The sequence below is a fragment of the Pseudomyrmex gracilis genome, unplaced genomic scaffold, assembly GCF_002006095.1.
Source record: "Pseudomyrmex gracilis isolate BER0280 unplaced genomic scaffold, ASM200609v1 scaffold_156, whole genome shotgun sequence".
In the NCBI taxonomy this organism is placed as follows: Eukaryota; Metazoa; Arthropoda; class Insecta; order Hymenoptera; family Formicidae; genus Pseudomyrmex; species Pseudomyrmex gracilis.
Window position 1 is genome coordinate 258,214 of NW_018020740.1, and position 16,280 is coordinate 274,493.

The 16,280-nt window shown below is 41.2% G+C and overlaps 1 protein-coding gene across 11 annotated transcripts in view; it reads left to right on the top strand.

Annotated features, from left to right (window-relative positions):
* Nucleotides 1-128: 128 nt before the first annotated feature.
* LOC109857354 (sodium channel protein para) overlaps nucleotides 129-16,280 on the top strand; it is a 21,676-nt gene continuing 5,524 nt past the window's right edge. The window contains exons 1-16 of one of the 11 annotated variants that reach the window (XM_020433552.1): nucleotides 129-433; nucleotides 574-870; nucleotides 2,614-2,670; nucleotides 3,742-4,194; nucleotides 4,714-4,807; nucleotides 5,139-5,207; nucleotides 7,692-7,966; nucleotides 8,062-8,235; nucleotides 8,351-8,701; nucleotides 8,845-9,079; nucleotides 10,286-10,417; nucleotides 10,598-10,730; nucleotides 10,844-10,968; nucleotides 11,104-11,363; nucleotides 11,473-11,646; nucleotides 12,432-12,554. In XM_020433552.1, coding sequence (XP_020289141.1) covers nucleotides 233-433; nucleotides 574-870; nucleotides 2,614-2,670; nucleotides 3,742-4,194; nucleotides 4,714-4,807; nucleotides 5,139-5,207; nucleotides 7,692-7,966; nucleotides 8,062-8,235; nucleotides 8,351-8,701; nucleotides 8,845-9,079; nucleotides 10,286-10,417; nucleotides 10,598-10,730; nucleotides 10,844-10,968; nucleotides 11,104-11,363; nucleotides 11,473-11,646; nucleotides 12,432-12,554 — 3,153 coding nt within the window. In that variant the 5' untranslated portion in view covers nucleotides 129-232. Of the gene's footprint in view, nucleotides 434-573; nucleotides 871-2,613; nucleotides 2,671-3,741; nucleotides 4,195-4,713; nucleotides 4,808-5,138; nucleotides 5,208-7,691; nucleotides 7,967-8,061; nucleotides 8,236-8,350; nucleotides 8,702-8,844; nucleotides 9,080-10,285; nucleotides 10,418-10,597; nucleotides 10,731-10,843; nucleotides 10,969-11,103; nucleotides 11,364-11,472; nucleotides 11,647-12,431; nucleotides 12,555-14,985; nucleotides 15,109-16,280 lie in introns of all 11 variants that reach the window. The other 10 variants (XM_020433554.1, XM_020433549.1, XM_020433550.1 and 7 more) reach the window with 10 other exon arrangements.

Here is a 16,280-nt window from a genome sequence, read left to right on the forward strand (position 1 = left end):
TTTTTTTTTTTTTTTTTTTGACGAGAGACTGTGTCGGAAAAATTCTTTCGAGAGACCGTTTTGCTCGCAATGCGACAGAAATATCAACAGACGATGTTTTTTTTTTTTTGTTTTCGAATACAGGCAGTGCCTTCCCGGCTACACGTGTTTACAAGGCTACGGCGAAAATCCGAATTACGGCTACACGAGTTTCGACACCTTCGGCTGGGCGCTGCTCTCCGCCTTTCGTCTCATGACTCAGGATTACTGGGAGAATCTCTATCAGCTGGTGCTTAGATCGGCCGGACCGTGGCACATGCTCTTTTTCATCGTCATCATCTTCCTCGGATCCTTCTATCTCGTGAACTTGATCCTCGCTATTGTCGCGATGTCGTACGACGAGTTGCAGAAGAAGGCGGAGGAGGAGGAAGCCGCCGAGGAGGAAGCCATAAGAGTGAGTAACAGCTAGAGCTCGAAAGTTGAAAATTGTGAGTGTGAGTTTCGTAAAGTGAATTCTTCAAACTTTTTTCAAGATTCGAAAATCGATTGAGTTTGTGACGAGACGATGTGTGTGTGTTCGATTAAACTTAACAGGAAGCCGAGGAGGCCGCACAAGCGAGGGAGAACAAGATCGCGGCGCGAGAAGCTGCCGCGCGAGAAGCGGCCGCGGCGCGAGAAGCAGCCGCGACCGAGGCCGCGGAACAGATCGTCAAGTCGCCGTCGGACTTCTCGTGCCACAGTTACGAACTTTTCGTCGGCCAGGAGAAGGGCAACGACGACAACAACAAGGAGAAGATGAGCATACGCTCGATCGAGTCGGCGAGCGATCCCAGGCACGTCAAGCAGATCAACAACAACCACAGCGCCAGTAAAGTGCGAAAAGTCAGCGCCGTAAGTATCCGGCTGGACGATTTAACGATAAAAATCCGACCTTCTTACGCGTCGTTTGATCGTAATGTAAACGTGTGTGTTTGGCCCTGTTTATTAAAAAAAAAAAAAACAAAAAAAAAAACAAACAAACAAACAAAACACCTCACCGATCTCCCTCCGACCTCGCAGTCTACGAGAGCAACTTGTGCGAGGTCGTTTCTCGATCCGCGACTCGACTCGTCGGGTGGTCGGGGTCTTGCGATTCGCGCCCCCGAATCCAGGACCCGAATAACGTGACGTACGTTTGCGCCAAACGGGTCTTTGCGAGGACTTCACACGGATCCATTGGCGACGTGACTTACCTAGGCGAATGTAAATCCGAGCGATTTACTCTGTGAACTTGGTATAAAAAAAAAAACACCACGAATGGATAAGAAGCTTCATTAGAAGCTTCTGTGTGAAATACACGGAATAACTTGCCCAATTGAATAGGAATTACACATACATAATCGGATCGAAGTAAAACGCAAAATGCCAAACTTATGCCAAAAAAAAGAAAAAAAAAAAAAAACAGCGAAAGGGAAAGATCGCGACGAGTCGAGCCTTTTCTTCCGTAAAACAATCCGCCGCTCTGTAGCATGCTTGGCATATGTAGGATATGGTTCCCAAAAAATGTTTAGCGACGGTGGCAGAGGCATAATTGTGAAAACAAAAATTGGAGGTACAGATGTGAAAATTGTCGTAATTCGAATTTTTACGAAAGAAAAAAAAACAAAAAACAAAACAAAACAAAAAAAAAAAAGAATCAAAAACCCAAAACCTCTGAAGTCACTTTACTCTCTGCTGCTCTTATACACGTTTTTTGGAATTCGCTGAGTTTCTTGACTGCTCGTAATTGTGTCATGACCTTTTTGGATAGGTGGCTTTACGCATAGAACCTGTCTCCCTCTCGATGATATAATACAAAATTTGCTTTAACAAAACGTCGTAAAATACGTGTGTTTATCAAACGTGTTTATTACATCGAACCAACTTCGATCTTGCGATAAGTAACGCGCGTGGTGACGCGCGAAAAAAAGAAAAACAGCGCGAGATAATACCTCTCGCCCCATATATATCGACACGGCGCGTTAAATGTTACTTACTTAACTAGCAGACATACATTATTTTTTTTTGTTTGTCATCCTTTTGCAATATTGTGCATGCAAAGAAACGTGTATATAATTGTGAATTATATAGCAACGCGGAGATACGAAATATCGGACGTTTATTGCCGTATCACATCGGAAGCAAAAAATTTTTCACGAAATTGGAACACTTGCAAATTTGTTTCTCCAAACAAACAAGTATATCAAATGTATACGAGCTTGGAAATTTTCAAAGCTGAAACATATGCGAAAAGAAACAAAGATACCAAATTGTCACCGATCTTCGTGTCTTCAGATTTATGTTTTTATTAGATTCGTGACTTTTCGCACACTTTTGTTTTTTTTTTTTTGTTTTTGTTTTTATCTCTTTGTATTGTGACAAGACAATTCCCTTGTACGATCCTCCCGATTTTCTTCTCCCCCCCCCCCCGTTTTTTCCTTCCCTCCTCGTATTTCCCCGTCTCTTTTCGCCTCCACAGTTGTGTTTATGTGTGCTTGTGCAAGTGTTATGCGATATATAATGTTAACCTATTTCGAGTGCCTCGTTGGTGTACACGTATTAGACCACGTTACGAGCCGTTTGGTAGGAGATATCTTTTCTTGTTTTTTTCTTAAGGTCCCTCGCGCCGCTAATGGCCAGTTTACTTATGCCTACCAGGAAAGCCTGCGGAAGGTACGTGTATCACGACGTGTGTCTGTCAGCACCGACCGTACGTACACTAAATAGCACCAATAGAAACCTGAAATTCACGATCTCTCTCACAATATGTATATCATCTTTTTCGCGAAACAGCGCGCGTCGCTCAATATATATTGTGTCGGATAGTTGCTCCGCGCGTTACGACTCGCAAACGTCGGAGGACGTATGTACGTCTGTGATCGTCGTTTTCATCCGGACTCTCGCCGGACTTCCGCGACTATTCCCGGTGTGTGTGACAAGCCGCGCGCTGAATCGCGTCGAGACGAGATCGATTTCGTTTTCGCGCGTCGTCTCACCGCCGCGCGATAACGATCGTCGGGACACGTCGATTTGTGGACACCTGCCGCGAATCCGAATTCTCTCCGATCCAATTTCTCGTTGTTCTTTTAAATTAACTGTGTAGTAGATATCGATCGGCATCGGGAACACGATCGCGTGTAATATCACTCGCGTTGGAAATTAATTAATTAACGATTCGCTTGGAAAGACAACGCAGAAACTCTCTCTGTCAATCACGCGCGTTTCGTGTCAAAATAAAAGTAGGAAAACGTGGACGTGGACGTGAACTCGTTCGAAGAGTTGTGTTCCAAAATTATTTCGATTTAAACTCGAAAGTCTGTCTCTTATCCGTCTTTGTAACGTTCGCGGTGGTATATTACGGAATCCTCTTATTCCAACCGACACACACCAGCGAAACTTTGATGCATAGCTTGTGAACTCTTCAAACGTTATAACGGATAGGTCGCAATATCGATCTCGAGCGGGAAAATGTCACGATCGTCCCGAGGGAATTGCTCCATCGATGAGAAACAAAAAAAAAAGAGAGAGAGAGAGAGAGAGAGAAAGAGACGCCCTTAAAAAAAAAGAGAGGATCTCGGGAACAGAAAGAGAGAAAGAGAGAGAGAGAGAGTGAGAGAGTGAGAGAATGAGAGAGAGCGAGAGAGAGAGAGCGAAAGAGAGAGAGAGAGAGAGAAAGAGAGTGCGAGAGGGGGAGAGAAAGAGAGAGAGAGAGAAAAGCGGTGGTCCGCTTTGTTATAATTTCAGGCGAGCCTGAGCCTACCCGGCTCACCGTTCAATCTGCGCCGCAGCAGTCGTGGCAGCCATCAGTTCACGATACGCAATGGCCGCGGCCGATGCTTCGTACCGCCCGGCGGCGACCGGAAGCCCCTGGTCCTGTCGACGTATCTGGACGCCCAGGAGCATCTGCCTTACGCCGACGACTCGAACGCGGTCACGCCGATGTCCGAGGAGAACGGCACGATCGTGGTGCCGGTGTACTACGCGAATCTCGGCTCGCGTCACTCGTCCTACACCTCGCACGCCTCGCGACTCTCCTACACGTCCCACGGCGACCTGGCGTTCCCCGGTATACGCGGCATTGACAGCATCGGCAAGCAGATCACCAAGCAGGATCAGATACTCAGGAATCGCTACAACAAGCAGACCACCCCCGCCAACGGCCACGTCACGGACAACAATCAGAAGTCCTATCACTTTGTAAGTGGGCCTTTGCAAAATCTCTGAGAAGAGGTCGATGATGATCGATGTAGGGGAAAAAGGAAAGAGGAAGAGATGTCTCAGGAGAACGTAAGCGGGATTTGTGAGCCCGAAGATAGGGCTCCAACCTCCCTAAATCGCAGTTGCCGCCGCATTGCGGGAAACGTTAAGCATTTAAGCATTCAGCATTTAAGTTCTTCGTCTCGCGTCCGTGCTTGTGCATGACTGTGGTTGTGAAGTATATATATATATATATATATTTATATATAGCTTTGTCAGTCTTCTCAGATCCTGGTTGTCGCAGATTGTTAAAGATATACTCGATCGTAATTAAAAAATAAAAAAAAATAAAAAAAATAAAAAACTACACATTACGGTTATCAACATATCACTTGCGTAAAGTCACCAATGATAAAAGATGTGATGTCTTACACACCAAAGCTTGAACCGCACGAGAGCATAATAAACACGGTCGATGACGACGGTCGTTTTGCAGGATGTTTTGACATTTTTTTTCAGGAAACCGACCTGGAGGATTCCATGGGCAAGACCAAGCAACAAGACAATCCGTTTATCGAACCGTCTCAGCAGCACGCTGTGGTCGACATGAAGGGTGAGATTCGCGCGCGCGCCACACACGTTCTTTTCTCTGTTTCAAATTTTTTCTCCCGCGTCAATCAAACTTTGTTCAATTTTCAAACCGCACAGATCGCGCGATTCTCTTTAACATTTCAACCAATGTACGTACATATGTAAGAGAGAAACGACGAAGCGCGTAAGAGCCAAATGCGCGTGCGAGATAAATTTTTTTTTGTTTCGTTTTTTTTTTAAGTGTATAAATTTTAACGCAACGTTGTACAGTACAGAATTTAAAAATCTCTCTGTAAAACGGGAGAGCTTGTTTGCGTCATTTGTAATTTTCTGTCCTCGTTCTCTTTGCGCAGATGTAATGGTGCTAAACGACATCATTGAACAGGCCGCCGGTCGTCAGAGTCAGACGCCGGAGCAAGGAGGTAATATCGCGTCTCTTTCACGCCCCCTTCAGAGTCAAGTACTTTCGAGTTTTTTCTTCTCTCTCCAAGTGTTTCTGTTCTCACCCCTTATCGCAAATGTGATACATATATATATATATCCTGTTATTGTGTGATGAGCATCCTGCCGTTCGATGTACACTATTAGTTTTTTTTTTTTTTTTTCGAGTTTCTCTCTCGTTACGTATTTCTGTACTTTATTTTTGCGTTGGTATATATATGTACGTGTGTGCATATATTATATATACATGTATAATGTATATATGTATATAATATATGTACACATTCCGCTGAATATTCTGGGCGTCCTTCCCTGTACATAGTAGATCGATCTGAGTTTTGTGTCTCATTTCACAATTGTTTTCTTTTCTTTTATTTTGTTTTTTTCTTAACCCAAGCCAAGTTGTGATGATAACGTGATCACACGTGTTCGTTTTTCCTTTCATTTTCCTTTTGTTTATGGTTGGAGCATGGTGTGTATAAATGCGGTTCTCGCCCGGTGATCGGATACCAATGTCTCGAGCATCTCGTTTTGTGGAAAAAAAAAAAAAAAAAAAACGAACGAACGAGAACTTGGGAACGAAGCGACCACGAATAAATGTTAGATTATCGCAGGGATAATGAAATCTCTTTGAGCAGCGTGATGCGACGAGAAAGAAAATGACGCACAATTGCGGCTTTTGAGACTCTCTTTGAGGGCGGTTTGTGAGATAAAATAATAATAATTTTTTTGGGGAAACAGAGTTTATTGCATTCGCGTTTCCTGCGAAACGTGTGACACAGATTACCACCTTCGCCGCAGCTGCACGATGGCTTCAAACGCTTTTGACTTCTTTTCAGATTTATCTCAATCGTCGATATGTAATAGTGAGGAAACACTCGGCACACGAGTTTTACAAACTTGCGAAGAATTTATATAAATTTTCGAAAAAATAATTTTGCGTTTTTTTCAATTTTCACGAACTACGTACACGTCGTCTGTTAAATTTATATAATCTACTCCACACTTTCTGACAAGCGCGTAAATATCTCGCTTTTTTTTTTTTTTTTTGTTCAAAACTACGGATCGCTCGCAATGTTAATTTTTTTTTTTCAATAAAAGAAAAATCTACATAAGAATTGAAACAATGTTTTTGTTAGTTATTTTGCCTGCAGTCGATGATTGAGAGAGAAATGCTGTTTTTGTTTTTTATTTCCGATATTTAAATTCTCTGCAGCGACTTTGGTTAATCTTTCGATATTTTTGCACCTGCATCACCGCGTTAGAAGACACGTGTTTCGCTTCGGGTGCACAATACAACGAAAATCAGCAGTTTTTCTTTTGTTTTGGAATTTAGACAAATGTTTTGTTAGAGAAGCGCGTTGTGAGAGTTTTTCGATGAGGATATTATTCAGTTTTTGGCGATCTCTCTCTTTCTCTCTCTCTTTTTACGAATTCTCACAGCTTCGTAGTTTTGCACGCAAGAGCTGAACATCGCACTTTCGCTGTTTATCGCGAATTCATTGTCGCTAATCGCGAGAAAGACCGTGTGAATCCGACCGTCTCTAACTCGATTTCTAATACGCGTCGAAACCGCTCTGCTTGGGTTTGAGAAATATATATATATATATAAATATATATATATATATATATATATATATATATATATGTGACGTCGTTTGTTAAATGTAAAATTGTTTGACAAGACAACGCCGCGCGTGGATTACGTTTGCGCTTGGTCGTCGTTGAATTGCTTTATATCACAAAACAAGGAAAATTTAATTCTTTCGCCATGTTGGAGAAATATTTGTTTTTAAAATAAAACATTAAACTCGAAACAACATTTTTATAGTGTTATTTTTGTGTGCGTGTGATATTTTTGCAAAATAAAGTTTAAAAAAACATATTTCTTTAAAATACAAAGGAAATAAACAAAAACCGGTCATGCTTTTTCCTCTTGGAATGGCGAAAGTAGTAAAATTATTTTTTGTCTATGTAAAACATACAGCGTTTTGTAACAATGTTGCGTTTGCAAATATAACGAATATTATAAAAAATGTAATATTATGTCGCGTTGCAACATATATTCGCAAACGTGACACACACGCATTGCACACCATTCGCGCCGTAAATGCACGTTTTTTCGTTCCACATATATTGCTATTATTATTATTATTATTGTTATTATTTTTATTTTTATTCTATATTTTATTTCGTAAATTGAACTCTTACGTATAAAACTTTGCGTATAAATATCTTTTGCGCGATCTATTATCTGAGTTCTCAATTTTTTGTGTGGTTTTGGTTTTTNTTTTTTTTTTTTTTTTTTGTGTGCGTTATCGTACCATCTTCAGTTTTTGCTATGCCTTATCTGCCTGCCTGCCTGTAAATATAATCTGTGATCTCGAAGAATGAGCCTGAACCAAAGAAAAACCTCTTTCCCCAAAAAGAGTGGTGTCAGACAAAGTAACTAACGCGCGTTACAGTTTCGACCTATTACTTTCCGACAGACGACGATGAAGAGGAGCCTACGTTCAAGGACAAGTTATTGGCCGGTTTATTCCGGTGCATCGACATCTTTTGCGTCTGGGATTGCTGTTGGGTCTGGCTGGAGTTTCAAAAGTGGGTGTCCTTGTTGGTGTTTGATCCGTTCGTAGAACTTTTTATCACACTTTGCATCGTCGTTAACACGCTCTTCATGGCGCTCGATCATCACGACATGGACAAGGAAATGGAGAGAGTGCTTAAATCCGGCAATTACGTAAGTACATTCTCGTACGGAGAGATAATTATGCGCAATATTATTGAAAACGCGCAAGTTGTGAATTGAATAATCCGAATTCAAAATTCCATCAGTTCTTCACGGCGACATTCGGCATCGAAGCGACGCTGAAGCTAATAGCGATGAGCCCGAAGTATTATTTTCAAGAGGGTTGGAACATCTTTGATTTTATCATCGTCGCTCTCTCGCTTCTGGAACTAGGTCTGGAGGGCGTGCAGGGTTTGTCGGTGTTGCGATCGTTCAGATTGGTGAGTGTCACGCGCACTTGTCACATTTCGAGTTGCTGATTGAAAAATAATACAAACGATCATTTTGAGAACATTTCCGCTGATTAAAAAAAACAATCTACGTATTCTCTTTCAGCTGAGAGTGTTCAAACTGGCGAAATCGTGGCCTACGTTGAATCTGCTCATCTCCATCATGGGTAGAACGGTGGGCGCGTTGGGTAATTTGACGTTTGTGTTGTGCATCATTATCTTCATCTTCGCCGTGATGGGCATGCAGCTCTTCGGCAAGAATTACGTCGACCACGTCGACTACTTCCCGGACGGCGATATGCCCAGATGGAACTTCACCGATTTCATGCACTCGTTCATGATCGTTTTCCGGGTGTTGTGCGGAGAGTGGATCGAGTCCATGTGGGATTGCATGCTCGTCGGCGACGTGTCTTGTATACCTTTCTTCTTGGCCACCGTCGTCATCGGTAACTTGGTCGTAAGTATATAAAAAAAAAATAAATAAATAAAACCGGGGGTGAAATTGTTGAATGCGTATTGCCGTGTGCCGATCTAATTCCAGATGATACATGCGCGATCAGTGATCGATGATGTTTTGTTTTTGTTTTTCACAAAAAACAGGTCCTGAATCTCTTCTTAGCTCTGTTGCTCAGCAACTTCGGCTCGTCGAATCTGTCAGCCCCGACCGCGGACAACGACACCAACAAAATCGCGGAGGCGATCGATCGAATAGCGCGTTTCATTAAGTGGATCAAGCGAAATGTTCTTTACATTGCTAAGTTGATGCGAGCCAAATTCACCAATCAGATATCCGATCAGGCGCCAGGTGAGGGACCGTCCAACAGTTGGAAAGAAGGTTTATATCCAATCAGATCGCTTGCTGTGTGCGCTGTGTAGTTTGTGGCACTGTCTTTCAGTTTTTCGCTTTACTACACACTCCTTCCACACCAATTTTGCTGATAATTTCGGCGCGTTCGATCGCGCGAAAGACGACGCGCGGTGTCGTTTTTTTTTTTTTTTTTTTTTTCGTCGCTACTCGAAATCGATTTTCGACGAAAATGTTTTTCGACGTAGTAAATTTTCGCAGCGACACTCGTCGCGTAAAAAAACACACATGTCGACTGGCACATTAGATTTATTGCGCAGACTCTTTCGATTTTGCTTGGTTCGCTACTCTGCTCCGTTTAAAAAAACAATCGCATTATTCTAAATTTTTACAAATTTTTCTGAGATAACCTCAGTCACACTCACACACACTTTTTGATTAAGTGATTTTTAATTTTAAACTCGCGATTTGATACACGCACATAAATGACGGTTGGTTGAAAATCGCGAATTACATTTTGTTTCGCTGATTAGCCGCCTGGCAGTTATACGTTGCTATGCATTTTATTTTGAGAGAGTATTTTACGTTATTTCAACGACGAGAGAGGAACGTCGTGAACGTCGTCCAGTGAGAGACGCGAAATTACTTGTTAAGCAGAAGTAGACACATTAGAGAATTTCGATATCTGCTGCATTTATTTGAGAGAAAGAAAGCTTGTTCAACATTGTTGTTACCAGTAAATTAATTTATCGATAATCGCGCGATCGTTTGTTTACGAAAATACAGAATTTTATATCTAGAGTTTTTTACAACATACGAGTGTTGAACGAATGTTGAAAAATGCAGCAGGTATCGTTCGTAAGACGTGCGTAACGATATACGGATCGAAATCTCACGGAGCAAGAATACAAGAATACGACATCACGACAAATGTGTTGCATGCGAATACAATACAAACCATTAATTAGTCTGACTGTTCGCCTCGGTTTTTGAAGTGTATCAGGAATTGCGACGCGAATTGCGGCAACGTATACGAGCACACGGGGGAAGAACCCGTATATGTTGCGAGAGGTGGTGGTGGTTTTTTCTTTTTTTTTTTTTTTTTTTTTTTTCAATCTAATAAAAAAACAGCAACACACATTCTGTATGATTTCCAGCGCGTTCCGATTTGTTTTGTCCGTTTCGAAACGACGTTTTCTGATAAGGGCGGGTTAGAGATTTTGTGTGATTGTGCAGATGGGATTGATCGCGATGGGGACCTAGATCTTGCAGATGGTGAGTTAGACGCGTACAGAGACAAGAAGAGCGCCAAAGAGCTCAATCAACTCGAGGTAGCCATCGGTGACGGAATGGAGTTCACCATTCACGGTAAGCGAGGAGTCAGCCTGACAAAGTTTTTCTCCTCCCCCGAATTTTTTTCCTCGGTAGAAAAATCCAGCAAAAAAAAAAAAAAAGAAAAAAAAAAAGAAAAAAGGTGAACGAACGAACAAACAAAACGAATTAAGTGTATTGTTAAGATGTCGTAATGTAATTTCGCAATTCCCAAAGGAGATCTGAAGAACAAACTGAAGAGGGGCAAGCTGTGCATGAACAATACGAAAGTTATCGCGAACTCGATAAATCACCACGATTTCAGACTGGACAACGATTACATCAATCAGAACGAGGACGACACCATCAGGTCGGTTGAGTTCTTTCTATCGTGTATCTCAAATTATCGAAAAATAGACAGAGAAAGAGAGAGAGAGAGAGAGAGATAGAGATTGAGTCTAAAATCGAATCTCTTTTTGACAGCAACAAGTCGTACGGCAGTCACAAAAATCGAGCGTTCAAAGACGAGAGTCACAAAGGCAGCATGGACTCGCTGAACGGCGAGGAGAAGAAAGACGCGAGCAAGGAAGATTTAGAACAGGAAGAAGGTAGATGTGACATGATCATTTTTTTTTTTTTAAATCTAAGAATTGTTTTTGACAATGTCGCGAAGGACAATTTTTTGATTTCTTTAAACGCACGTGGAGGAAACGCAAGTGAGAAAAATCGCATTTACCGTTTAGATCTGGAAGACGAGGACGAGGAAGGTGAAGAGTTCGATGGAGTGATCATACAAGCGGACGACGATCCTATTCAGCCCAATTATCCGGCCGATTGCTGTCCGGAAAATTGGTACAAGAAATTTCCGTTTCTGGCCGGTGACGACAACGCTCCTTTCTGGCAGGGCTGGGCGATTTTGCGTTTGAAGACGTTCCGGCTGATCGAGAACAAATATTTCGAGACTGCCGTCATCGTGATGATTCTTCTGAGCAGCTTGGCCTTGGTGAGAGATTGTCGATTTTTTTTTTTTATTTTTTTTTTATTATTATTATTCCGAAATGCGTTTAGTGAAAAAGTAAACTAACCAAGAGAGATATCGCACACCTTTGCAGGCCTTGGAGGATGTTCATCTTCAACGTCGACCTATCCTGATGGATGCGTTGTATTACATGGACAAAATATTCACTGTGATCTTCTTCATCGAAATGTTGATCAAATGGCTTGCTCTAGGATTTAGAAAGTATTTCACAAACGCCTGGTGCTGGCTTGACTTTATCATCGTCATGGTAAGTCGCACACACAGTTTTTCCTTTTCTTTTCGATAATTTACAACAAGTTTATATAACAACGTGTGCAATCGGTACTGTGCGAGGAACGTCAATGTTGAAAGTTGCAAAATTAAAACTTAGATACGTAAAATATCAAAAAAAAAAAAAAAAAAAAAAAAAGTAAATCGATTGCACAGTTGTCAAATAATTGACGAGAGAGAATCTCGTTGTTGTTCGCGACTTCGTGCACATTATTGTTTCTGTTTGTTGAATTTATGAAATACATTTTGAAAAAAAAGGCCGTTGCGACACACGCAATATCGCAGCAATCTTATCGGCCGCGCGATATTAGATTGTGAAAGACGAAGTCGTTCGCGACGCGAGATTGCGAAATTACGCGCTTCATTCGTGCTTTGACAAAGAAAACAATTTTCAATATTCATCAACAAAGTACGTCAAAGTTATATTTTGCATCAAATGTATCGAAAAAAAAAATTCATTATATTCTAAACAAAATTATAAAGAGGGAAAAAAGCACGAAAAGAAGACAAATTTCGCAAGTGAAGAATCTCTCTCTCTCTCTCTCTCTCATTTTGTTTTATCTCTCATTCCTCCGTCTTTTTCCTTCTCTTCCTTTTTGTCCTTCGAAACCTTCGAACTAATGCCAAATATGCGGAGCGGTGGGAACCGAATGCGGAAACTTCCGGTGGATTCCTTCGTAATCGATCGTCATTAATAAGTATTTATTCTAAGAACTGACGCAAGCAATTATGTCCCGTCTGATGAATGTTTGATGAAATTAGCTATCACTGATCAACTTGGGCGCAGTCTGGGCCGGCGCTGACGACATCCCGGCCTTCCGTTCCATGAGAACACTGAGGGCCTTGAGGCCTTTACGGGCAGTCTCACGGTGGGAGGGCATGAGAGTAAGTCATCGGTTCGACGAGGACTTAAAAAAAAAAAAAAAGCAAAGAAAAAAGCAAACAAACAAAAAAAAACTCAGCCTGATACGTATTTTTCGGCCTGTTGTCGCAACGACGATGTTTGATGGATCGTACAGAGCTAACGGATCGATCGATTAGCACGTCTACTATTAATTTGCCCGCCGTGCGGACCTCCGTTTGACGAGGGAGGAGCCTTATCGGCATTTGCATGGATCCTCTTTCTTCTCTGACTCTTTCTTCCTCTCAAAGTAGCGACGATGTCATGACACAGCAGATCGGGAACGAGGTCGAGGTTTTCGGCTTCAAGGTCTAATCGCGGATTTAGACGTTGACCGACGTCGACACGTGATATTGATTTAAAAATTAATTAAATTAGTGTTTTATTTATTTTTCTTTTTTTTAAAGATAATTACATATTTGGGAAATATGTAATTTATTAAACACTCAATTTTCATTCAACTTATTCTATTTATTAATCGCACATGTGCGTACGCACACAAGTTAAATTTTTTTTTCAAAGTCGACTGGGCTCAAGGTCGAAAATCGCCCGATCCCTTGAAATCAGGATTTATCTCTCGACTCGAGAGTTTTCCGATCGACTGTGGATTCAGCGATTTCGTTGGAGCATGATATCGATCCGTTGGACGCGGTACGAAGCTTCAGTCTCGAAGCGTTCATTGTGTGGCAAATGGGGATAAAAAACCAAAAAACAAGGAATTGCAAGGGAATAATATAAATAGGGAAGGACACGGCTACGGCGGATATGTAGCTTTGTATTATCGTGTAGCTTGTACTAACAATGTATATCTATGGTTGTGCTTATACCGAATGTGTGCGGAGATACACTGGCGTCTCTGCTTCATGTCCGCACTGATAATGGAGTCATTATCGTTAAACTAGCTAAAACTCGCCTGTGTACGCCTGTTCTAAGAGTTTCTTGGTACCAAATGATTGTTGTGCAAAGTGTTACATATATCTATATATATATACGATATATAATTTACATATATATATATATTATACATATACATGCTTTTTGTGTAGTGTCAAGAGTTATCCTGTGTGTGCGTGCGCGCGCGCGCGTGCGTGCGTGTGTGTGTGTGTGTATTTGCGCGCGCGTTTTTTTTATGTGCGTCTGTGCGCGCACAACAGATGTGTATTTATATATAAAAATCTTTCTCGCATTGCGACGCTCCATGACGAGAGTGAAATTTATAGTATACAAGTTGAAGTTGCGGACAACACACGTGTGGATTTTTAATTACGTGTGAATTTTTAATTAATTTAATTACAAATGGAGAGAGACGCGTGCTTTTTCACTTTTGGAAAAATTTGTTTTCAACAATTATCTTGTTCTCGATAATTAACTCAATCGCGCTCGTAACGGGGCTCGCGTGGAGCGACGTAATCGTATGACAAACCTTTTTTCGTCTGTTTCAGGATGCAGCAGTACTTGCTCGTGTAACGATAACCCCCTGATTGAATTGTTCACTGTTCTATCTATCTATCTATCTATCTGTGATTGTGTGTGTGTCTATATATATATATTATATGTATAAGCGCATGTGTAAGAGAAAACCATGTGTATATATATATGTGCGCATACACACAATCATCTCCCGATTATTATTAATTGCTATATGTGCCGTGTACATGGAACCTCTCTTTACGCCTCCCTGTTTTATATATATATATATCTGTCGTATTATCTAATCTCGCTCTCTGTAAGCACCGTTACCTACAGATTTTTTTACAATATCAACATCACCGATGATACAAAATATATAAAACATATATAAAAAACATATATAAAACATATATACAAAAATACCCAAGTATCTTGGTCGCATATAAAATACATATACGCGCGGAAATGTATGTGTGTACGAGCTTTGTTAATCTTATTTGTCATTTTTGTGTCCGTGCAAAAAAAGATACCGCGAAAGGAAGATCACTCGACGGCACTTACGGAGGAGCGACGTACTAATGTACATATGAGTATATACATGTATATCTACAGATGTGCAAAACAATATACGAAAACTGTCGTTGTTCTCTACAGATCTCGACAGCATCTCGAATTATATATATATATATATATATATATATATATACATATACATATATATAAAATTGTGTCTTTGTAATGAACCATCTCGATTCTCGTCGAGGAATCGAAGGAAACCGCAGTGAACATGTGTCGATATGTGTGGCCGTCTCTCTCTTTCTCTTTCTCTGTTTTTAAACATTTCTGAACCCCGCCCTTCTTCTCTTCTCTTTACCATCGATCCTTTGACGCCGATTCGATCGGAGACAAAACCGATCAGAGAGCCTCTTATTTAACATGTCTATCTCCATTCCTAACATGTCTATCTACCTGTCGCTGTGATTCGTTCTCGTTTCTCGCTCGCAGGTATCGCTCATTAACTTCATAGCGTCTCTCTGTGGCGCTGGCGGGATTCAAGCCTTCAAAACAATGCGGACCCTAAGGGCCCTAAGGCCGCTCAGGGCGATGTCTAGAATGCAGGGAATGCGGGTATGTAGCCCACCGTCTCAGCAGACCTTGTCGCTTGACCTCGACGCGGACGACGACGGGCGGGAGAGTTCGATTCTCCTCGACGTCGATACGACACCGGTCGTCCGTCCTTCCCGGTGCAGCTCCGGTGCAATATTCCGGAAAACGATATTATTCCGAATTAGGCCACTTAATTAGATTATGAATCTTTGAAGTAGCGGTGGAGCGACATTGTTTTTAAACACAGTGTCGTCAAAAATATTTCATAAAAAAAAGAGAAGAAATATATATTGTAAAAAAAAAAAGAAACAATCTCCTTGACACGAATATCTATTGTTTGACAAAATGACGAAGGAAATGTACAAGAGGAAAACTCGTCAAAAAAAAAGAGTCACCGCAGTATCCGCACTATTATATGAGTTGACTGCTTTTTTTTAAAAAATCATTATTTCAGATTGTTTTCTCTCGTTTACGTTCTTTTACGTGAGATCGACGTAATTGTTTGCGTTGTTGGTTAAATTTTTGTTAGGAAAATCTTTTTTGGAATCGAAAGTTACCAATTTGTCGTAACGTATCTTCTTTTTTGAAAAAAAAAAAAAAAAGAAAAAACACACGAGTGACAACATTCTCGACTCGATCGTACATACGAAAATTCGATTATCTCTTTTTACTGTGCATGCGTTGCTAAAATAGAGGGCGAATGCACACAAGCAGCTTGGATATGCGTGACGCAGCGCGTGTAGACGAACATCTCTCACGAATACACGCACCACATTACAAAACACGCGCACTTGTCTCACGTTTTTTGTTTTTTTTTTGTTTTTTTGTTTTTTTTTGTACTTTAAGCAACATCGTCACTGACGTATGAGCTGTGCCATTTTGTCTTCGCGAAGAAATGGGAGTTTTTACGTGTAAAACGTATATATTTACAAAGAAAAAAACACATTTCTCCCCCATGAAGATTCAAAGTGGAAACATCCCGTATATCTGACCTTGTCCCACACAACTTTGACAAGTTCGTGTCGGTGTTTTACACGATTATCACACCAGCAGAGTAGCTCGCCTCGTTTTCATGCAACACAACATAGACCTCATCGCAGATCAAATGTGAATACAGTTGTCGAATTTTACGAGTCAACTCACGTGCTGCATTCTGCCAAAAATTCTCTACCCTCTCCCACCCCCACCCCCCA